The sequence below is a fragment of the Drosophila teissieri genome, chromosome 2L (assembly GCF_016746235.2).
Source record: "Drosophila teissieri strain GT53w chromosome 2L, Prin_Dtei_1.1, whole genome shotgun sequence".
Taxonomy (NCBI): domain Eukaryota; kingdom Metazoa; phylum Arthropoda; class Insecta; order Diptera; family Drosophilidae; genus Drosophila; species Drosophila teissieri.
The window spans coordinates 8,379,565-8,403,598 of NC_053029.1; the positions used below are offsets into that span (position 1 = coordinate 8,379,565).

Sequence of the window (24,034 nt, forward strand, 5' to 3'; positions counted from 1 at the left end):
CAAAAGCAAAGGCTTTTTAATATTGATTTCAAACCTGATCTTCCATATAAAGGTATTTGTATGCCTTTGTGCTACTTATAAAGTGTAAGTAATAGGTATTAAGCGAGTTGCACTTAACGCATCGTCCTGCTCGATTTTCAGCCTGCATGAGTGCCACAGAATGTTGCCAAAATGTCCGTTTGTCGCCCACATGTCTGAGCTGAATGCCGCTGACAGATGTTCCACCTTTGGCCAGGAAACGGGCTACGGAGACAAGCTGTTTGGGTTTGGCTTCGCCGGGAACCTGCAGGTCGACCTAATAGTTTTTATGTGCGGTTTTCGGTTGAGTTTCTGCCTTTGCCTTTGCTTTTGCCTTTGCCTCTGCCCTGCCATAAACGAACAATTTGTGTAATGCATTTGGCGAATAATGAGGTGGGCAGGGAGCTATTTTGGCTCAGAGGCGACAGGTTTTTTGGTTCACGTCCGGGTTGGGCGTTGCTCTATGCAGATTCATTTTTTATGCACACAGTTTTCCGAAAGTTCGGAAAAAGTTTCCGTATAAAATGTTTACGTATCGATATTTGCGGACATTTTACTGGTCACTCAAGGGCAGGTATGCCATTTCATGTAGCACATGTGATTTGAAATGGTACTATTACATATTTCTACATGCCCATGACGCCAGACAGCCATGTGCCAAACTTGGTTTAGATGTTCCTTTTGCTCTAAATTTTCTTTTCTCAGATTTATGGAATATTATACTATGAAAAATCTAATGTCTAACTAATCCAACGAACTAGTGTCATAAGTATGGCCATGGCTGTTCAGCATATTAATTTAATTTCTAATAATTATCAGAACAAAGCAAACTAATGCCAGTATGGTAAAAAGTCATATGCATTCTGTCTCTTTAACAATTAAATTCAGCTTTTCATAACTGGCTTTCCCAACGCCAAAACAAAGTTTGTACAAAAGTTTGTGCAAAATGAGCTAAATTAGTTGCTCAATCTGAGCGCAATTATTTCTGTATCGCACCATTTCCACCAGCCAATCAAGTTGGGCAAATGCTCACTTAACCAACTGGATAAAAACAAATCAAATAACATTTCTTACAGACTTCTCCCAATTAATAAGAATATGGACTTCTATGAAAACGACTGCGGTAATACCCTTGGTACAGTTCGTACAACATTTAATAATGTCTTTATTCCCAATTTTCCAATCGCAGATGCAAAGAATGTTTAGAGAGAGACTTCTATGAACCAATTACATAAATCAAAGTACCTTGCACAATCAAGGGCATTAAATGAATTGCTTAACCCGTCTGCAGGCCCGCAGGAACAAATGTTTCTGTTTCTTATTTTTTGATGCAAATGTCAACAATTAATTTGCAGGCAAAATATGCGCAGTCTCACAGAAAAATAAACAAGCGCCAAGACGCAGAGGGCCGGGCTAAAAGTTGCTGGAGGAAAATGGCAAAGTAAGGCAAAGTAAACAACAGGGGGAGTGGTGGAAAATGGTGGAAAAATGTGTAGGAGCAGTCCTGGCAATTAAAGTTGAGACTGCAGAGGCGGATCCAGGACCAGATGAGCAGGGGGCTGAATCCAGGGCCTCCAGTCTGAAGGAGCAGGGGGCATAATGAAGTCGATTGGAAGTTGAGTTCACTTGAGCTGGCATAATTTCCTTCAATGGTAATGTTTACGCCCGTGGCGAATGCAAAGTAGGTAGACAATTAACGGGAGTATTATTGTGTTTGCTAATAAATATGAAATTAAAATACCTAGAATTTATGGCACACATGGCGTGCACTTGATGTTTAAGAGCAACTTCAAAATTGGGGAAATAATTAAGTGTGCTTCCGAACTTTTCCCATCAAGGGTTCAAAGAATAATTGAAGGTTCAGGGCTGAGGATGCATACTTAATCGGGTCGTTCCTCTTTGCAACTTGGCAACTTGAAACTTTGATCAAGGCCTAAATAATCGAACCGCATCATTGGCCATCATGTCCGGTCATCGGCGTTGTTCGCTCCATTCGACAAGCCACTTTAATGGCAGCCGGCAGCTCGGAGCCTTTCGTTTTCATCCTGCTTTCATTTACATGTCCTGTGGCGCATCCGAACTTTTCCTCGACTCCTCCAGGATCTGTCAGATGTATTTGATTGATTTGTTGGGCAATTTGCCGCCGCCTGTTGTTCGTCAGAGTTTGCACAAAGTTGTGTACGCTCCCAGTCCACTTGAATCACTTTTCTGCCACATTCATGCATGATTTATGTTTGAACATATAAAGCTGCCATCGACGTAGTTTACGGAATGAGTTTGGCAGACAAGCTGGGGCTGCAATCTAGAACCAGCTCTCCCATTAGGAGGACCTTTGAAGTCCAAAGTGCCTGGCCAAAAGTGTCTGTCGCGGCTCTTGGGTTAAATCAATCAATGACTTAATGGCTTATTGTGCATATATTCTCACATTTCCTTCGATATTTCCCCATGGCCCATCTATCAGGCGTCAGTCTACGCGATAATTGGATTAATAAATGACTCAGGAATTGATTAAGAAGGTTAATAATCCAAGTTAATAGAATTAGTTGTTGTGACAATTCTGATTTGAAATACTACTAAAATCAGAGAGATCGCTTTAGTAGAGTTCTTCGACTATTGGATACCCGTTATCCAAAATTAACATTATTTTTGGGATAACATAATCCCGCCACATCCACATATATATACTTTATATGGAAACACTTCCTTCTGCATGTTACATACTTTGCAACGAATCTAGTATACCCTTTCACTCTGCGAGTAAAGGGTATAATTACAGCTTTCAACGTTTGTACAACTAGAAGGCTCTTTTTATTTAAAATAACATTAGTGCATGAAATTAGAATTTTCCGGAAAAATAACGCGTGCTTTCTTAAAAGCATTGGATATCTGAACTAAAGCCATCAGACTAGGAACATGAAGCTTCTGTCGTTATCAGTTGTTATTTTTTGCGCCTTACAATTGCAAAATGTCGTTGGCTACAATCCTGGTATAATTAATAAATCGATTAATTAATTGTTAATGAATTAAATTCTGTTAATTTAAAGCAAAGTGTGATGATCGCAGAAGTAATGGTGGCGCTTGCCGAAAACCCCCTGAGGACAAGTGGACCTTTGAGAAGATTCACCGAAAATGCGTGGAAATAGATTTCTTTGGATGCCCAGGCACGAAAAACATCTTCGATTCCAAAAGCGAATGCGAAAACACCTGTTTATGATGTATTAGTTTACTCATCAGCCCACCAGTTTCAAGGTGAAGCAATGACAATTGATTGCATGTTATTATTCCTGTACCACGAGTCGTATGCGTAATAAGAGTATTAATTAATTCAGGCAAGCTTTCTATGCCGCTGTTGTTTATGGCAGACAATTGAATCAACACAGCCCAGCTAATTGATGGCAGGCGACGTTTTCCTCTGACCCGATTGCCCATTTCCCTGGTTACCAGTGGTTGTACTTTTCCTACATTTCCAACTTTTCCTACTTTGCCCATGTGTGGACAAACAAAGTATGGGCTACCGAGCACTGATTGATTGAGTTTCTGTTTCTGTGGCACGAAGGCGTCTAGTTAATGGATCAATGGCCTTCTGTTTAGTTTGCTGCCATGCTCGTGTTCACTCAACATCACTCCTCACCCTTTTTATCCTTATTGTAATAAAGTCAATCCGGTTAGCAGAAAACAAATTGTTTCCTTAGATTACCTTTACTGCAGTTCTGTTTGTCCTTTAGGAGTTTTCTAAGGACACCAGCTCAGTGAAAACATTTTATTATGTTCTATTTTTTTGTATGCTTTCATTTTTCCTTTTTAAGTTTAAAGCAAGCCTTGATTTATTATTTTTCCATTTTAAAACTCACTCTAGTACACAATCTAGTTCGATAAACACCTAACACACTTTAGTTCATAAAATACCTATTTTCTCAAAGAACAGTGCATCCATTCAGGGACAAAGATGCTCATTCCAGAGGTGGACATGTGGAATGTGTCCAAGAGTAGCCGGATACATCGCCTTTCCATCTTCAATTGCGATAAGCCTGGACTGAAAGTGTTGGACTACTCCGCCGTGCGGGGAGTGGATAGGTTCTACTTGGAGTGCCAGGACTACAGGGATTACTTCAAAGATCCCTATAACCGAGTCCACAAGCCGAAGAGGTTCACAACGTATGCAGGCAGGTGCGACGCCAAGTTGGATACCGAAGTCGAGTTCCTGTCAATGCCGACCTCGTGGCGTACTGATCGCCAGCCCATCATCTATCCCATCGGCTTTTTACTTTATATTCTGATATATCTCAGTGTAAGTACTGAAGGAGCTGCCATTGTCAGTCTGTTCTGTCAATGGGTTCACGCGTCTGAATCTGTTGGGATGCACTTTTCACCCGCTTGTTGGCGTGCAAATTGCTAATGAATTTAATTCCCCTGCACACACACGCTCGCAGACAATGCTGTCAAAAACGGGAAACGGATGGGAAAAGGCGGGAAAGAGCGGGAAAGTGGGAAAGCGGAAAAAGGAAACAAGGCGACGGCACGGCTACTGCGCACATGTGATGCTAGCGACAAGTGAACTTTGCCTGTTGTCGGAAAATCTAATAACCGACAGCGAGCAAACGCAAACACACAATAACGCCGAGTTTTCCGGCTACTGTACTACTAGTCGCTGTGTATTGCCGGGTTTTAATTTGTGTCAGGACCTGCATATTAAGTGGGGCCGGCCACAACGGTATCGAAGGATACCAGCCACATTCTGATTGAATTTGGTGGGCGGATCGGGGCGGGGCAGCTCTAGTTGACACAACACGTTGGCCACAGCCCTCTCATCCCGATGGCTGATTAAGCATACGCCATGTGTGCCGGCCATGAGCCCAAAGTACACAATGCACATTCTGGGTGCCATATTCGAAGCCTATACATTATCACTGCCGCCGCTGCAGCTGTGGATAAAAAACTAAATAATATTTTGTTTGGCAACTCAATTTCCATCAGCATAAATCAGAAGCCGACGGCAGTTCATTTGCATAGCGCCGAGCTTACCGAAAATTGTTGAAAAATCTATTTCAACTTTGCAGACAAATCATATTCTCGGCTGCAGCGCAAAACGGCAGAAACTTTACGGCAGCTAGAAACTTTTATTTTGACGGTCGCCCTCAGAGGGCATCAAATGTTTCTATTATATTTACTCGCCGATTCAGACAGACACTCCCTTTTGCAGTCCGACTCCTTTCCGAATAGATTTTTTTTTTTCCTCCGAAGAATAAGTTCACGAATCCCAGAATCAGCTGAGCCATCAACCTTTTTTAAGTGTAAGAAAAATGATTTAGTATAGTAATGCGTAGATAAAGTGTTTGACTTAATAATCGCCGTTTTATAAGCGGAAAACATTTTTAGATAAATCTAAATTTTATGCAAAAAAGAAAGTAAAGCAATAGTTTTTTAACCGTTCAAAACTAATTTGGAGGCACAGACTCATTTTCTGGTTGTTGGCAGTGGTGAAACCAAGGAAATCAATGAGGACCAAAGCGAAAAGAATGAATAAATATAGAAAATCAAATGGAACATTCCCACACATATAGCCCTATTCCCCGTAGCTTTAATTGTACAGTTTAGAAATTACCAATAATCGAATTAGAAAGTAGCTGAAGTAGTAGGAAATATTAAGCGCTAGCATACAGTTTTTATTGAGGTACCTAATGGAAACTATGGAATAAACTTTTAGATAAGCACAATTAAAGTATTAATTTGGAATATTATTAATAATACAATATTTTTGAGCTTGGTGAATTGCTTACCAGATGAAATAGATCTATTTTTTCCTTGTGTCACCATATTCAGTACTTTTTATTATTGTTCATAAAGTTCAGTGGTCGACTGCCTCTAAATCGCAACAGGCTTATCGTTCGAGGGGATTCGTTGAGCCTGCCAATGGGCTGGCATTGAATTTCAATTTGAACAGGTACTCAGACCCAATAAAACGGGGGCGGAATGTCGGGTGGAGTTATTTATATGTGGATGTTTGTAGTCGAGTTCCATGTTCCTCCCAATAAGCCATTGATACGTTAATGTATGTCCTGTACCCGCGCTCCCATTTCCTCGTCTGTTTGTGTGCACGAGTGTATGTGTGTGTGTGCAAGTGTGTGTTTGTGCCAGCTTAAGTTGGGTTTTTGAAGGATTTGCAGGAGTGAACGCCGCGCCATGTTTATTTCCCGCCAAGAGCAGCGGGATTGCATTTATGAGGGTATTACGTATACGCACGGCTGGCAGCGAGCGATTTTTTCAGGTTTTCCAGGTTTTATGCCTGCAAACAACCAAAAACATTTATAATTTCATTTGTTATGTTAACCAAGGGATGTAAAGAGTTAATCCGTGGGGATTCATAAATTTAGAATTTCCCCAAAATTAGTGTTTAAGCACAACTGACCAAGGTCCTTTGTGATTGTGATTAACTGCTTGGGCGAAAGGTCAATGGTGCATTTAAAGAACTCATTAATTATACAAATATAAATAAACGCAAAATGTATTGTCTTGCCTATTGTGACACAAGGAGGCCTATCCAGCTCAAGACCCTCATAAAAGGACGATCCCCCACCAAGTGCATTCAGTTCATTAAGTAGACAAAGCAGGACACACACATAAACGCCCCTCGAAATGGAAATCTATTGACAATGTAATTAATGCAAACCAGAAACAATTCGGGTCAAAGTGCAAACATCAGCAACAGGAGCAGCATCTATAAACTCTCAATACAATGTGCAGTGTGCATGTGTATCCTGTTCGTTCTGTTGCCTCAATGCAAATACAGCAAACGTGACACGCCCCCAGCTGCTCGATTTATCGTCGCAATTTCCAGCTAGCTTTTCAAGCGCCATGTTTATTAGAAACCCGAAAACGTAATGCAAACAGGAGCCGAGCAAATATTTATATATGACATTTTAGACAATTGTGCGCCACAGCTGCGAAAAACCGCATCTCTTCCCTCCCCGGTTTTTGCCACGATTTTACCCCGAGCTAATCCCCCAGAGAGGTGTCACCAGTTGGATCAATCAAATCAGGCAATGAGCCATATGGAGCACAGTCGCCCACAAAAGTGTGGCACACACAAACGCATCTGTGCGGCATCGGATTTCAGCAAAACTGTCAGAGTGAAATCCACATGAAAAAGGACCATTGTTCCATGTGGTGACAGCATTCTGTGTGGTGGGTGTCTCTGTGTGTGTGTGCATAATGAGTAGAACCCAATCCGCATGCAAATGTGATTAATTACAGGTGGGGGGCAATGCGGGTGAACCCGGAATACGATATGATATTGACACTCTAAATCGATATATAGATGTAAATATTGGCAGAGCCCCTGCCACAAACTCAAACAAGTAGCGACAGGGCAACCACAACAAATCAGCATCAAGTTCGGTCGCATGTAAGGAAGCAACTGCGAGTCGGGTACATCGCCAGTTGTTTTGCCAAGCGAAATCAAAAGACAAAATTTGTTGTTCAGCAACCGCGCTCGAAAGTTCTTCAACTTTTGCCGCAGGATGAAAGGCGGCAACAACCACAACAAGGAGCAACATTAACGGCAGCCAAGTGAAATGACAACAGCAATCGGCGCTCATAAAGTTCAGAAAGTTATGTTGTTATATTATACTGATATCGGTTGTTGGTTAAAACTCACCATCCACCTCCCACCACCCAGCACTTCCACTTCTTCTTTATTCATAGGAAAAAGTTTTATGTTTCGTTTCGAAAATTGATGTTGAAGGAAGGACCTCCTCGGCCGGGGGCGAAGGACATCGACTGCGGTTTTTAAAGTCAAAGCCAGCGGAAGGGAAAGTGTCCTCCGCGTTTACAATGGAAATGGGATAAGAATCGATGCGGCTGGCGGAGAAAGCTGGCTTCGCAGGTGTCTCCATTGTTATATAATATCATTACCGCTTCTCTAAAATGATTGAGGATAAAAGCTGGAAGGAATTCGTAGCCAAGCTGAAGGAGCTGGAAAATGAGTGAAATATAATATATACAGTTTATTATATTAGACAACAGTTGTTATCAGACACACGCAGATGTGACCATGGACTTATCATAGGAGTTTGGGAATTATATTTAACAAATAAATAAATTTAAAGAATCACCATTTTGCAGCATGGTATGGAAACTAAATAAGCAATTGGCATTTTAAGTTATTCCAATTATGACGAGTGCGTTGTGCGCTCTGAAAACCGGAATACGGGCATATCAAATACCACGTGATATTGGGAAATAGCCAAGTGCTAATGAAAATACGAATGGCCTGGATATTGCCATTCCCCTTCAGTTTCCATTAACCACAACCGACTGCGGGGACTTGGGCCATAAATATTTCACATATCGTTGCTGTTCGCAACCAATTAGATTCCCGCACTGCAAATGGCGATGCGAGTGAAACAGCGAGGGCGGAAACGGAAAACTGAACCCGACTCAGTCCGGGAAAATCATTTTCAATTTCATTTATGAAAGCAAATAAATTTTCAATTGGTTTCATTCGGCCATTTTCAACCCGCTCAGCCCACTCAGCTCTCACTTTCTTTTTCGGCCTGTAAAACAAATACATAGAAATTCCAGAAAGGCCAAGTGCAGACAAATTCAACTTCTTATAAAGCTGCTTTCGCCGAGGGAATCCTTTTTACGTTTCCCCTGCTTCCCATGTTGCCCCTCACCCTCACTAGGCCAATAAAAGCCTGCTCAGTGCCCAGCCCACGTAGAGGCCGTAAAACGGGGCGTGGCCAAGGTGTTTACCTTGCCGCCCACTTTGGTCCTTTGGTCCTGCCAGAGACATTTAATAAGCAGTTGCTGAGCGCAGGCTCAACACCGAAACTCTGGCCAGGAACTTCGAAGCTGCTCTTGTGGTCTTTAAATATTTCAAAACTCAATGGCCACTTACACCCGAAACTCTGATTTAAGTCCATTGTTTGTTGGACGGGCTTAAATACGGGCTTAAGTTGTTCTCGCTTCGGTCAAAAGATGCAACAAGCTAGCAAATATTCAACTTCCTTTTTTGTAAGAATTAAAATTAAACAAATATCTTAAAGTATATAGCTTAATTTTGGGAATTTATATAAATCACATTTTTTGTTGAGCAGCAAATTTAATTTTCTCGATACCATAAATTTATTAAACATAATTGAATAATTGTATGTACCGTCTTCTGTCTTTGAGCAACATAAATGCCGAAGACTGCGAATGATTTCACGTTATACTGAAGATAAATCGATTAGCAGAGGTATCTGAGTGCCGTATACCATCGATATGCATATCTTTGTGGAGGTGTGTGCTGAATTTGAAATTAGTTCTTCTCGAAGGCGAAATTATGCCATCTCACCATTTATCTGGCCTCCCCTAGTTTATCGACAATTCGATTTTATCCTGTGAAGTGCTTGGCTCAATCTCTTTTGCCCACTCCTTGGCGATTGATGTGCGCCGGGTTTCAGTGAAAAAGAATAAAAATATATTTCATTTTGCATTAACTTGACGGAGAGAAGTAGACAAAGATCCAAGCGAAAGAAGCTTGAATATCGCCGACTCCTTCAGGTAAAATATGGCAAAAAGAATGTGTGCACAAATTGGCTGTCCATTTGAGTCCGCTTTGTTCATACATAATTAGATTTCCGTTTCTCTAACTCTAAACAATTTCCCCATTTTCGCAACTTTTTCATTGCTGCCCCAGGCAATTCCCATTTAATTGGCTGTCTAATACTTGGATGGTTTCCCATTCTCTCTGCTCTCCGTTCTCTGCTTAAAAGTTCGCCAATGAAATTTCGAGCTATAATTTACCAACAATTTAAATGTGTCCTACGGGTGCCCAACAGCCAGAACCCTTGACTTTTGACATTTTTAGGTGGACACGAATATTTTATTTAAGGTCTTTATTACTTCTCATATTAAAAGGATATATTTTTATGTTTTCCATTCTGTGTGTATCTACTATACCCGAGATGTGATCATTAAAACCGAATGAAACCCATAAGAGCGGCTCAACTTGGAAATTATTGCCCACCATTAATATTTTCCTTGGGACTGCTTCTTGATGCCAAAACTTTGCTCCAACAGCAAAGGACAGGCCAACAATTTCTAATTGCTCTCGAAGGACTCGTTGGTATCCTCAAGGATTTGGACATTTACATAAAAAATGATTTGCTACAAATTAAAAATTACCCAACTGAGGCATTCTACAAGCAAACGGAAAAAAAAGAACGTAGAAAACTCAAACCGTTTAATTAGCAACATTTTTCAATGTATTGATGGAGGCAGAACAATAAGAAAAACAGGATGCACAGTGCCATTGGACGGGGGAAATCAAATGGGATTTGTAAGTGTGGGTCCTCTAAAGTTGGCCTCACTGTGACCAGAACTTTACAGTCCTAACAGAGCTCTCCTAATTGTTCCTTTGAGCAGTCCGGTCCTTAGCCCCTCCGTCCCCTCTCCACCATCACCACCCTCTGCTGCTGTCAATAATTAGAGCTGGGAATTTCCTCCGTTTCCTTGGGTTTTCCCAAATAGATTCCGGTCGCCCCGGCTGGCACGCGGATTACTCGAAACGTGGCTGCTAAGCGCCTCTAATGCCACTTGGCTGCCAGGAATGGGGCAACAAGGAGCTCACTTCCGCCTGGCTGGTTGTATGTTGGTGTAGGTTGGTCCTTTGTTTTGGACTTGGCCCAGTTAGCAGTCGTCTCCGGCCATTTCTTTTCATTATTTGCCGGCTTTGGTGTTGACTTATGTTGCTGCCCATTGACTTCGCACATGCTTTGAGTGGAAAATCCACCAGGCCATCTAATGATTACATTCATTCTTTCTATTTGGCTAAAAAAATGATACCTTTTTATTTTAAATCACATAAGAATCAAGTTTGCAATTGCCTTTTTTCAATTACTCTAATATTAAATTAGTTTTCATTTATTTTTATTGAACAGAAATCCAATTAGTGTTGCTCTTCGTTGAACTCGGGAAAACGGGAAGAACTAATGCCAAACTAGTTTGTTTCCAGCGAACTACTGCTCTTAATTATGTGGCCTATTATCATATTAATTGCAGTTTCACCAATCATAAATAATAATTATATGCAATGCATAATTTATTGAAAATCACTTGGCTGAAAATCGCATAAATTAAAGCCAAACAATCGATATCCGAATCAAAAGCGTAAAGCGGAAACAATATTTTAAACATCATGAAAACCAGTTATAGGGATTTAAAATTTAAAAAAAGAATTTCAGGTGCTCATAATTTAATAGAGAATATTTCATGGGAATTACTACAAATATTGTAAATTTTAATTTAATTTTGAAAGGAAAATATAATCAGGTAAGCAAGGACCTCGCATCAATAATTGTTCAATTGAATTGTTTAATAATATGCAAATGTGTGCCAGCAATTAGGAGAGAAAAAAAGGAGAAGCAAAACCAACATTTACAATGTGTGAATAAAGAGCAATACTAATAAATTTATTCTCGCACTCGCTATAATTGCGGCAACTTGAATGGTTGTGGCAGAAAAATCTTGGAAATTGCCACACATAATTATGTAAATGAGTTTTCCACCCCAACTCCGCTCGATTGGTGCCAGTTCCCACCGAATGGAGGGTTGGGTGCTGTAAAGACACATTTTAATTACCAAGAAAATGTAAATTAACCAACAAGAGATGGCAAACAGACAAACACACAAACAGACAGCAGCAACATGCCGCGGCTAACAGCAAAAGGCCATAAAACCCAAATTTCATTCGCAGGATATGTGTGTTCGTCTGCGTGTGCGTGTGCCTTGTTGTCCTGTCCTTGAATATGTGAAAGTTTGCCTCTCTTTTGCAAATGGCTGCGCATCTGTGATAACTTTACCCGCACACTGCGGAGCCGCACAGATCCCAGCCATGAAAGGGACACAAAAAAGCATTTATGATAATAAAAATGAAATTTAAAGCATATTTGGGGATGTGGGGTCACGACCCGGACTAAGCAGCTTTAATGCATCTGCTTCCATAATTATGGGCAAATATATATGGCCATTTCATGGGCATTTCATGGGAATCCGTGGGAATTCGTGGGCGTGACTTAAAAGCTGACACATTCGCAGCTTTACACGCCCCATTAGAACTTTGACAGTTTGACAATGTCAGATATCAGAAGTTTTTTCCCAGACATCCTTAATTGAATGACGTTCACCGAAGTTAATGTGTTATGAGTGTGCAATGAAGCTAAGCGAATATTTAGACCAACAAATTTATGCAGTAACATGTCTGTAGATGTATGAATTCTTTTTTAGTTAATTAATTACTTTAGCAACACGAGTTTTCCATTCAACGTGGCTTTATTTATCTGCAACCAGCGTTTCCGATTTCAATTTCCAATGGTTAAGTGCTTCATGTGCTCCATTCGCTCGCAGAAAAAAGAACGCTAGCCGCTAAATAATTTAAAACAATTAACAGTGCCACAACAACTGCAACATTCGTGGCAAAAGAGCGGAGCTTAACAGAAACAATTAAATAATTTAAACTAAAACCGTTTAAGTCATTAAATCAATTCGCAGTAGCGCAGGGTGAAAAAAGCCAACGAACGAACTGCTCCACCAAAGTACTTTTATCAGCATGAAAATTGTAAAAATATGCAAAATAGTTGGCAGTAAAAACTGCATCGTTCTTGTGGAAAATGTAAGGGAAAAATGCGAAAAAACGGCACCAGCATTAGGGGCAATTTGTTTTGCATTACATATCACAGCAGCAGGGCACTGCTATCTTATATACATATATAGTCATTTATAGACTTTCGTAATGACTGGTAAATTAGTTCAACTTAAAAGCTAATTGGTCATCGGGGTGGGCGACGCAATGTGCCATCTCATTTGGCAGGCTTAAGGGTCAAGTTGTCCAGTTTAGAATCGAACCCAAATCCAGAGCCCTGCGTTTTGTTCGGTGTCAAAGGACCCATCTCCTTTTTCCCCCCTCCTGTCATTGAGTTACCAGCCAGCCAGCCAACAGCTGGGGTAACATCCTGTGTGTCTGTGTGGGACTCCACATAACAATAACCATTTTCGGCTCACACACACAGAGTGAGAGAGAGAGCCAGGACTTTGTGCGCTTTGAGCTGCATGCCAGGGCATAGATAATGTATACGCAGTGTGGCACCAGGGGGCGGTGGGTCTGTGAGTCGCACTCAGTCGGCACCACTGGCATGTCAATCAACAACTGTGCAACTTGTTCGGTCTGTTGTTCTTGCACTGGCACTGAACTTTGAGGTGGGCAATGGGAAATTGAGTTTGCAGTCCCTCTAGCCTCCCAAAAAAAAAGAGGAGAAATATCAGGAAGAGCGTGTCCCTTAAATTGTATCACCAGGCACTCGCCATTCGGTTTTTCCCGTATTATTTTTTGTTTTTCCTTTTCTCCTTTGCGTCACGCATCTCTGGCAATTGGCAGGCACACAAAAATCAATTGATAACAGGTGGCGTTGGCACAGGAAACGAGCTGCCTTTGGAAGAAGTCCCCCTTCGGAAAGAGTCAATGGCCCAGCCTGAGACAGGCATAAAAATCGTTATGAAAACACATAAAAATTTAAAAATTCCCGGGCCCTTCCGCCCCGCGTGTGTGTGTGTGTCGCGTTCGCTTGAAAATGCTCGGGGCGGTGTCACTTGTGTGTTGATATTAAGCTAAAAGGGCCATTAGCTATAAAAATACTTAAGATGGAAATGTGCGCTGCCGCGGGGCATTCGAGTGGCAGAAAGAGAATAACACGGCAAGCAAAAGCAACAGCAAAAGCAAAAGTCGCTCCACAACAAGGAAAGCCGGGGAGCCCAACGACTCGGCAAACTGTCACCGAAGTTGTCAACGGCAGAGGTCTGGCTGCCTCGGACTGCCTTGGATTGCCTTGGATTGCAGCGGCGGCAGGAGGATACAGGTACATGTACACACAGGTACAGGTAGTAAGTCCCACGTCTATCTGCAAATGGCATTAACATCTTGCCAACGCTGCGTATACGTAATGCATGCGGCAAGCCTTGTAACCCGTCGGATCTCAGATGCAACGGAGCGCAAGACTAAGGTTTGCGTTCCTATCAATTAGATGTCAGGGATATTTATATCCCTTTCAATTACTAGAGAGTTGTGCCTGTGGCCGTTGGGTCAAATATTTAAGACGAAACACTTATGCTCGACTGCCGAGGGATGGAAACCATTTGAATGTTAAATACAGTTATGCAAATGTAGCAGCAGTCCAAAATCGTTGAATTGCCTTCAATTGCGCCCATTTAAGTACGTCCAATTTACTCCCAAAAGCCAGCTTACTGCTTTTCCCCCAAAACCCATAGTCTGCTGATGCGATTCCCGCGGGTAACGCGTCGGCGTTTTCAATTAAACTTTTCGCATAGCATTTAATAACTCCGCATAGTTGGAAAGCCGGCTTGGTTTAACAGCCTGGCTGTTGGCACAGGTCCTTTTCTGGGCGCACCCAGATGTTTGCATTAGCCCAGCTCAGTTGGGTCTGCCTAGGATGTGAAAGCTTTTCCCTTTGCAGCTTCCGAGAGATTTGTGACTTTTTTTTTGAGGTGAGCATGCGCCTTGAGTGCAGGGAAACTCACTTTTAAGAGATGCTGAGAGGAAGTTGGACTGACTCCAATTTCCATTTCCTGTCCACACATGCAAAGCATGTTGCTTACTTGTGATACCCTAGTTATAGGCTTTAAAGGCCTTCTATAATTCCAATTAATTCGTTTTATTCGACTTATCACTAATCTATTAACTAGAAATACTACTAATATATACAACTTAGTTAGTTATGTAAATGATGTATGCTTATATTACCTTGAGTAAGCTTGTCACTTATCCAAATAAGCGGTACCTTCATATAATTTGATGCCTTGAAAACACATGACTGGGCACTAGGGCACTCAAACCGGCATTAGGGTAAAACTTTCAGAAAGTGCCGCCGGCTGACAATCAATTTGGCCATTCCGGCACATTAATTGCCGGTCTGATAAGAGCGATGCACCCACCGGACCTTCCGATTGCCACAAACACGCTGTGATGTCAGCAATTAACCGGGTCTAATCAGGTAAGCCCAGTTATCTGTGGCACAAATGATTCACTAATTGTCCTGACCAGGAGCACCGCTCCGGAGACTGGATGCAGTGTGGTTCAGTCAGTTTTGTTCTGCTCGGTTTAGTCATTAAAAGAGAAAACAAACTTAATGCCTGACTAATGCCAGAGGAGGAAAATGGGAAAGCGGGAAAGCTGGAGGCGGAACAGGAAAGTAGCAGTCACGGTGGCAAAGTCAAGCAAATAGCCAACAAGCGTCGTCCTAATGATAACAACGTGGAGTGTCCACAATGTCCAAAGTTGCAGGTGCTCTCCCACACCCAGGCATTTACACTGTAAAAAATACCTAAGGGGGAATATTTTTATATATTTTTAAGCCGTTTCTTAACAGTGCATCTTACTCACAACTCGATGTAATTGCCTAGATAAAATGTTATACCTCATTGGCATAAGAGTTTTACTGCGAGTGTCTCGAGTGCATAGCAACTTATAAAACCATTAGAAATTTAAGGGCAAAAGCGGATTTACACACGCGGAGCCGCAAGGAGCGAGTTGCACGTTGGTTAGCCTGCAGCCATGTCCTGCCCGCCGGAGTCCTGTTTCCCCTTCCCCTCCCCCTTCCCCCTTCTCCTGGCATCCAGGTGCTGCGTGGTGTGTGTGTGTGACTTGCTGCGTGCCGAAGTGCGCTCGTGTGCGGCAGACTTGTTATCCCGGGCATTAAATTGTTTGTACATGCAACAGACAACAGACAAGACAACACGACAGGACACAAAAGGAACAGGAGGCGGACTATAAGTCAGCCTATTTGCTTGATAACAATAACAAAAGCTCCAACAAGCCATGTGAGCTCCGCAGGAGGAGGCGCCAATTGGGACCGTCAGCTGATGGAACTGCTAGACAATGTCCTGGAACATTGCCAGGACCTTTGAAAGAGCTTTTTTCCATTACAAAGCAACATAGGCCTTTATTTATTTATTTGTTTCTGCTTTTCATCACAGTTCCTCATACTTTTTATTTTAGTCAGCGCATTTGATTTGGTTTTGTACGTTGAGGTGAGTTTGTCACCAGTTTGGCTCCCCTTACTCATAAACTGGGATACCCTTACATTTTCAATTAGCCACACCTCCAGCTAACAATTATTTTCACCCCATTACCTGTTATTTCGGCTTATCCAGCCCTTCAAGTGTCTGCCACAGGAGTTTGTATTGTGATGACAGATTATCTGCACCTCTTTGATGAAGCCACATGCCCGAGAACATTCCTCAAAAATGAGTCAAGTTTGTGAAGGCTCACTTCGGAGTCCTGCGAGTCCTGTGCTGGCCGTTAGGTACTGCCACGCCCACTTATGAAGGTGTGTGCTCGTAGTTGCGTTTCGCTGGAGCGTGAAATATTTTATTGCCGATATAAATCTTGTTTATGCTCGCAAGGAATAAGAATGGAACTTGGCCACAGGCAAGGATTCCAGACTCCTCCATTTTCCTGGTCCCCGCAGCCTTCGTGGCTCACTGACTTAGTTGATGTTGTTATCGGGGAAAACCAAAACCAAAAAATTCGATTTAACTTAATCGAATCTGTGGCCCCATGGAGTGTGATTCAATTCTTGGCTTGCCTAGGCACTTTTCCCCAATATGTCGCCATTGTCAGACAAGTAGGTCGAAAAGGCAGTGAGTGAAAGGGGGAAAAGTGCCTGGGGGGGCAAACTCAACTGGTGGAGAAGCAGCAAAAGGCAATAACAGTGCAAAATTGGAAAGTAAATGTGAAAATCGTGTTTTAAATGCCTTCAACGTCAGACGATTGCGACGGCAAAACACTTTCGACAGTTTGGCATTTATCAAGTTTGGATGAAACTGACAAAACAATTTAAAATTTGTTGCCTTGGCAAAGCTCAACTAATTGAAATGTTTGCCTAGGTCACAGTAACACATGGGGACAGGACATCTCGAGGGTCCTAGAAAAAGAAAGTTCAGTTTGTCGTTAAGGAAGATTGAGAGTGCTCAGGCTTATTTGCGAACTTTCTTTGCTATTTTCTAAAGGAAGGCTAACGTTTTCCAGTGCCCATTGTACTTATAAAATTTTTATTTTGCAGAGCAATCAGGTTGTTATTCTTCTAAATAAAAAATAAATGTGAAGAAAGTTATTTATCCCATCTAAACTGACTTCTGGTGGATCTATAAGCTGCCGTATTAATGCTTGAAACCGTTGACTGCATTAATTTTCCTAATGCCTTAAATTAGCCGACCTAAACACCACGACTATCCAGCTTGAAATGCGCTCATTAGGAGTCGCTCGACCGCAGGACAGATGGAAATGAAGTCCTTTTGCCTGCGTTGCTCTCGGCTTTTTTTGCTGCCTTGTCATTTGCTGCTCATGAGCGTGTTGAAACTGCGTTGAAATGCAAATGCAAATGTCGCAGGCCATGAGGCAGCTCAGTTTTTCCGCTTTTCCCGCCGCTTCACTAATCTGCACTGCTGCAGCAAATGGAAATGCTTATAAATTATGCAAGGTGTTTTTTGTTTGTGGGAGGCAGGACAGCTGGCGGACACCAGCAGACACTGTCATTGTGTTCATCCTTCATTTGGCAGGACTTGCTGCACTTCCGGGGCGAGGAGGGTCGCAAGGGGGAGGGGTGCTGTTTATTCTGGCCGTGTTGTTGTTGTCCTAATAGCTGCGAGCATTGACTTTTGTTTGTGTTTGTGTTTGTGGCTTGTCACCAAACAGGACTAGAGCCTCGGTTTTGGCAGGACTCTAGTGGCGGGGGTGAGGTGGCGGATCCGCTTACAAAGAGTTGTCAGATTTGCATCACAAAGTAAGAATCCTGCGGCTGCTTTTTGGCAGCTAGTCTTGCGATGCTTTAAGTGATACAACTCTAAAACTTGGTGTGTCCCATCTAAAACTATATTGCAAATTAGGTATACGCGAAACCTCGCCGTCGTACTCCTTCTGCATTGAAGCCTCATTGACTTTCTGCATTTCAATTAATGCAAATTTCAGCAGCAGGCGATCTAAGATTGTCCTTCCCTTGCGCGAAAAGCTGCATTGCGCCTAAATACACGGGGAGAAAAGATGTTTAAAGGGGGCATAAAAGCAAGGGGAACACTGCAGGAAAACACCTATGCAATCACTCTTTAAATAAGGTATTTTCTAGGTCTTATTTATCTATATTATTATTATTATTATTTGTGCTTGTTAAGTTTCATAAATTAAAACAGCAGAAAGTTGATGCCGTTGCATTTATAAATACTTTCTGTTGGTTTAAAAAAACAGTTGGTTTAACATTTTTTCCGTGTGCGCTGGGCCCCGACAATTAGCGTGATTTTCAACGGCTGATGGAGCTGGGCGAGTGAAAGTGGGAAAAGCGGGAAAAGCGGTCCGGAACGAAATGCAAATCAAGCGATGCCTGCACCAAAACGACACACAAACAAATCGCCAACTGCCGCATTGCCAGCCGCCGGCTGTCCGCATTTCGAATGCCACAGAGTTGCAACAATTCCAACGAATTCAATTTGTCCCCGGGGAAAAAGGAGCACGGTGTAGCAGATGGAGGCTGGAAGTGGAGGCAGGAGCAGCGGAACTGATGGCACCACTGCCTTTGACAAGTCGCTGCGCCAGCGTCACGTAAAAAGCCCCACAATGCAGCTCCTTTTCCCGATCCTGGCCTCCTTGCCGCCGCCTGACACGTGTGCAACATGCAGCACATGACAGACAACTTTGTTGCTGCCGCACTCATTTTTGCGGGGTATGTGGGGTATACTAGACGCAAATACAAAGGGTAGTTTACTGGTATTTAGTATAAATCATTTCCTATGAAAACATTGTCCTATTAATTATTTAGCAGAAAGCCCTTCTATACATCCACACCTATTAATCGCTACTTAACCCAATGTATCTTTGCCTTTTGATCATGAAGTTAACTACGTGGCATGCCAATTTATTCACTCTTAAGCTAAATAGTAAGTATTCGCGCCGGAAAACGTGCATGTAATCTGCAAAAAAAGGATACCTTTTCAGGTAGCAGCTGAAAAGTTTTCATGGCTAAAACTTTTACGCGCACGATTTGACAACCAAGCTGGTTGCTGCTGCTGGCATCTTCAGCAGAACCTGGTGGCCACATGTTTCCGGTTTCCCTGCCCCACCCACTTCCCCTAAAAGGACTGCACACAATGCATTTGGTTGCCAATAGTTGGGGGTGCCACCAGATCCCTGTTCACTCCATATATTAAACACTTTTTAATCGCAATGCGGCAGCTCAGTGGGTTTGGTGACTGAATCTATACATATGTGTATAGATACATATGTGTTAACACAGAAAATTGTAAAAGCAAAGTGACAGAGCCAATAATATATTGAAAAAGCATAGTATGTAGTGTGTACATATAAGAAAGATAGAAGAAATAATTCTAAAAACATATATACTACTAGTAGTGAAGTTGCAGTTTACTATAGTAGTTTTCAAAGCAACAAATATGTATGCTAATAATTAGCGAGAATACGTAAGACTATACACCACCTATTAGCATGGTTATACCAAAACCTACAATATATAAGCAATTTCCAGTTCAACTTTCAGCCATAATTAGTGCAGGATTAAGATTCCTACCTCAGTTGCTTTCATATTTCTACTCTGCCGCTGGGCATCCTATGCGAACACAATCTCTGACCGACTATTCATCCTTTTGGCCCCACATTAATTTGCGCGTGTGTGTGTGTGTGTGCAGTGAGTGAGAAGCGTTCATTAAAGTTTCATGTGCGAAATTATATAAAATTTTAAGGGCCCGACTTGCCTGCGTGTCTGCCACCAACTGCTCATGGTGCTCATGGTGCTCATGGCTTCCTGCCACAGCCCGTGGAGGGCTGAGAGGTGCGAACAGGTCGCGGAAGTGCAAATTATTTTCCCCAGACATTTTGCAGTTGCTTACCCTTAATTGCAGTCATTACTTCTTCCTGCAGAGATTTATTATTTAATTGAAAAACAAGTGCTCCGGGGATCAGCGATGACGCGAGAAAATTCCACAATGCATGCACATTTATATTAATTATTCATTTTGCCCGTATAATCAGGAAAGCCATTGCCTGCCCCTCTTGTTCTTAAAGTATTTATTTGGTCTTCCACTTGGCAGATTTTAAAAATAATCATCTTATCAAACGTAATTTCCCTAACCCCACAGAAGAACCCCACCCAACCCGTTCAAAAGTCAAGCACACAGTTTTGATTGATTTTTCCACCCAAATGCCTTCAATTACTGGCGCCTCTTCGGCCTTCTCCGCTCCTATCTCCATCACTATCCATCCAAATGAACACATCCTTGTATTCTGCCCCCCAAATACAATAACCAAAGTCATGCTGTGACACCTCCAGTCATTTCAAATCCTGGCCCACGCCAACTTGTTGCATCCGAAATCAACTGTGATTCCGCTTCACTGGTGAAATCACCAATAAAAAGAAAAAAATTCTCTATGCCCAGAAACTGTCAGTGACACTTACAAATTGGATTTTCGACAGCGGCAGGCTGACCTAAAGAACACACACACACCATTATCGCTCGCTGGCATAAAATCGCTTAAAAAGATATCCCAAATAAATAATGTCGCATGTAAATAACAACAAATCAATTTTTAAATAGACGTTGAACCCCAACACGCACAACAGGACCCCCAAGTCCCGACAACAATGAACCCTCTTCATCAGTGGGCTTAATGTGTGTGAATGCCCTTGCACAGTGGTACTGATGCACTGATGAGCACTTAAAAAATATTTTCATTTTTTGTTATTTTAATTTTATTTCAGATGCGGTCCAAGGAAAATCCCTGACTCTGGCTTGAAATCTATATTTTATATTATACCTATACTTTCAAATAACATCGAGCTGGTGTCACTGTGGCACACAGCCCGTGGCAAAAAGGTCTTTCTCCCTGTCAAATCCAGCCACTTTCACTTAGCCTACGCCAATGCCTTTGATAGATTCCAGTTCACAGTGGGCCGCCAGGTAGCCATTCATCCATCTACCACCCTCAGTCAAGTTGGCAGCGAGAACTCAGAGAGGACACAGAGGTTGTTAGCTGACTTTTGGGGGGCACTGTGTAGCAGGGCTGTTCATGCGGTTCACTGACATGGCCATCTGAGGAGCTGGAGCGATGGGGTCGATTTAATTTTGATTAATTGCGGTAAATGTTATGTTAATTTGCTGGCACTTTTTTGCATGGTTGCCTGCGCCGTCTGTCTGTCTGTCGACCAATTTTAGATAACCGGGTAATGGGGAGACTATTAGTGGGCGTGTCGGTAAACTAATTTTCTGTCAAAGCCTGCCACATACATTGTGTGTATGTGTGGAGTCCGCCTGGCTGAGTGTGTGCCGATTTGTATGGGCTGACAAACACTAATTAATTGCAATGAGCTCCACTTTGAAGGGGCTTTGGATCCTGCTGTTGATTGGAGCATGCTAATTACCTAGGGATTGTCAGTCATGTTAAAGCAAGTGGGTAAATTTGCACTTAAAGTTAAAGGTACTTAAACAAGCAGTATTCTCCTTTATCTATATGGTCTTTATGCATTGAAATACATCGAACAGTAGATGGATGATTAGTTCATTTTTACGGTAAAGCTTTTATTTCATTACCTATATTGCTTTATACTAGTTATACCCGTTACTCGTAGAGTAAGAGGGTATACTAGATTCGTTGAAAAGTATGTAACAGGCAGAAGGAAGCGTTTCCGACCATATAAAGTATATATATTCTTGATCAGGATCAGTAGCCGAGTCGATCTGGCCATGTCCGTCTGTCCGTCCGTCTGTCCGTCTGTCCGTCCGTCTGTCCGTCTGTCCGTATGAAGGTCGAGATCTCAGGAACTACGAAAGCTAGAAAGTTGAGATAAAACATACGGACTCCAGGGACATAGACGCAGCGCAAGTTTGTCGATTCATGTTGCCACGCCCACTCTAACGACCACAAACCGCCCAAAACTGCCACGTCCACACTTTTGAAAATTGTTTTGATATTTTTTCATTTTTGTATTAGTGTTGTAAATTTCTAACGATTTGCCAAAAAACTTTTTGCCACGCCCACTATAACGCCCACAAACCGCCCAAAGCTGCCACACCCACACTTTTGAAAAATGTTTCGATATTTTTTCATTTTTGTATTAGTCTTGTAAATTTTTAACGATTTGCCAAAAAACTTTTTGCCACGCCCACTGTAACGCCCACAAACCGCCCAAAGCTGCCAAGCCCACACTTTTGAAAAATGTTTTGATATTTTTTCATTTTTGTATTAGTCTTGTAATATTCTATCGATTTGCCAAAAAACTTTTTGCCACGCCCACTCTAACGCCCTCAAACCGACAAAAACTGTCAGTGTTGAAGATTCTCCTTCGCACTTCCACTAGCTGAGTAACGGGTATCAGATAGTCGGGGAACTCGACTATAGCGTTCTCTCTTGTTTATATCTAGTTTTCCACCGAAACATACAAATTTGACAAGAACTTTTTTTGGCAAGTAGTTTTAAAAACAAACAAAATAAGGGCTCTAAAATGGAAATCCTGGCTGTGGGCCTGGCGGCCTTCTTCCAACTGATGGGCTGCTACTTCTTCTTCGCTCAGCCGCAGGATCGCTGTTCGGCGGCTCCAGATTTGGCCAGCTGGATATTCCTGGCTGCCACGTTGTGTTTCCTGTGGGACACCAGCATCTATCCGCGGCGATTTATGCACATGACCCGCTTCTGGCGCATCCTGATCGAGATTGTGGCATGCATTCTGCTCGCCGAGGTGGGCACCATCATCATTTGGTGTGGCCTGGAAAGGTTTCTGTACAGCCTGACGAAGGAAATCCTCAACTTGATGCACTGCAGCTGCCGACCCTCGCCGTATGTCTATTGGCTTTCGGGACTAATTACCAGCCTGGTGAGCGGAGCAGTGCTCTGGTATGTCCTTGAGGCCACCGACGGCATGTACTACATAAGGAAGTTTTCCCGCAATCTGCGAACCACCATGGGCGTATCCTGGCGTATGTTCCGCTGCTACATGCAAATGAACACGAAGGGCAAGCGGCGGGCACTGAAGATATGCCAATTAACCGGGAAAGTGCGCAACTGCCGCAAGGAATCTCGTAAATACTGTGAATCGGATGATGAGAGCTGTAACTAATATGGAAATCATCAAAAGCAGTTTGTATCCTTTTCGCTATGTAGCTGACAATGTAAATTTTGTATTCTATTCCTATAACAATCTTGTTTTCTGGCAACAATTTTAATAAAATTCAAAAAATATTAATTCTGCTCTACAAAGTCGTCTTTTAACGCAATAATAAATGGTATTCATTATTTCCCAAGTTATTACACTTGTAATGCTGACATTGTGTTGATGAAAAGTCCATGGAACAGAGTAAGATGTTCCGATTATTCATCGAAAAGAGCATTGCTCATACGCCCCGTCGGCCACACCCCCTCGCTGAGTGCGAGGCCATAAGAAACACTCACACAACAAGAGCAACACACCCAAATACACACAACAAAGACAGCTGAAAATGAATAAAAATGGGAGTGTCAGACGAGTTGCAGACAAGCAGGGAAACATTCGGAGATTGCCGTGCATTTGTGGGCCGCAATAGACGCCATATGCTAACTTTGATTACTTCTTCTGGCTTTTATCGCTGCCTCCCAACCCCAAATGTCTATGCCATTTCCCAGAAATGTAAGCAGACGCTGGCAGAGCAGAAGCAAAGAAATTGTATTTCATTTTGCTGGGGACTGAGAGAAGACGGAACCGGATATGCGACATTTTATCAAGTCAGGCATAAATCAGCAGCTTATGCTGGATTCCATCGGGAGATGGGTCGGCACCATTTCCTCGCTTTAACTCGGCATTCACTTACTTTCTTCTTCCCCTTGTTGTTCCTGCATGTTTGAAACTGGCAAATAATTTATTTTGCATAAATTTGCCAGCACTTAACGATGGGGGGATCTACGCCACACCTATGAGAAGAAGGCCATACC

The 24,034-nt window shown here is 42.4% G+C and overlaps 3 protein-coding genes across 8 annotated transcripts; all 3 read left to right on the forward strand.

The window, feature by feature from the left end:
- The first annotated feature begins 2,903 nt into the window (after positions 1-2,903).
- On the forward strand, positions 2,904-3,351 carry LOC122626484. The gene is made up of 2 exons (XM_043806761.1): positions 2,904-3,004; positions 3,063-3,351. The coding sequence occupies exons 1-2, from the start codon at positions 2,932-2,934 to the stop codon at positions 3,230-3,232; spliced, it is 243 nt and encodes an 80-aa protein (XP_043662696.1). The 5' UTR covers positions 2,904-2,931; the 3' UTR covers positions 3,233-3,351.
- Positions 3,352-3,859: 508 nt separating this feature from the next.
- LOC122625689 lies at positions 3,860-22,642 on the forward strand. Of its 5 annotated transcripts, none has more exons than XM_043805794.1 (2): positions 3,860-4,306; positions 22,544-22,642. In XM_043805794.1, exons 1-2 carry the CDS (start codon positions 3,965-3,967, stop codon positions 22,547-22,549), a joined length of 348 nt encoding a protein of 115 aa, XP_043661729.1. In that variant the 5' UTR covers positions 3,860-3,964; the 3' UTR covers positions 22,550-22,642. The 5 variants fall into 5 exon arrangements, with proteins under 5 accessions (XP_043661729.1, XP_043661728.1, XP_043661724.1 ...); XM_043805793.1 differs by lacking the exon at positions 22,544-22,642 and adding an exon at positions 20,835-20,996; XM_043805789.1 differs by lacking the exon at positions 22,544-22,642 and adding an exon at positions 20,671-20,736.
- On the forward strand, positions 4,203-23,312 carry LOC122625669. 2 transcript variants are annotated; one of them, XM_043805774.1, is made up of 2 exons: positions 4,203-4,306; positions 22,544-23,312. In XM_043805774.1, the coding sequence occupies exon 2, from the start codon at positions 22,575-22,577 to the stop codon at positions 23,184-23,186; it is 612 nt and encodes a 203-aa protein (XP_043661709.1). In that variant the 5' UTR covers positions 4,203-4,306; positions 22,544-22,574; the 3' UTR covers positions 23,187-23,312. The 2 variants fall into 2 exon arrangements, with proteins under 2 accessions (XP_043661709.1, XP_043661702.1); XM_043805767.1 differs by lacking the exon at positions 4,203-4,306 and adding an exon at positions 21,081-21,211.
- Positions 23,313-24,034: the final 722 nt, after the last annotated feature.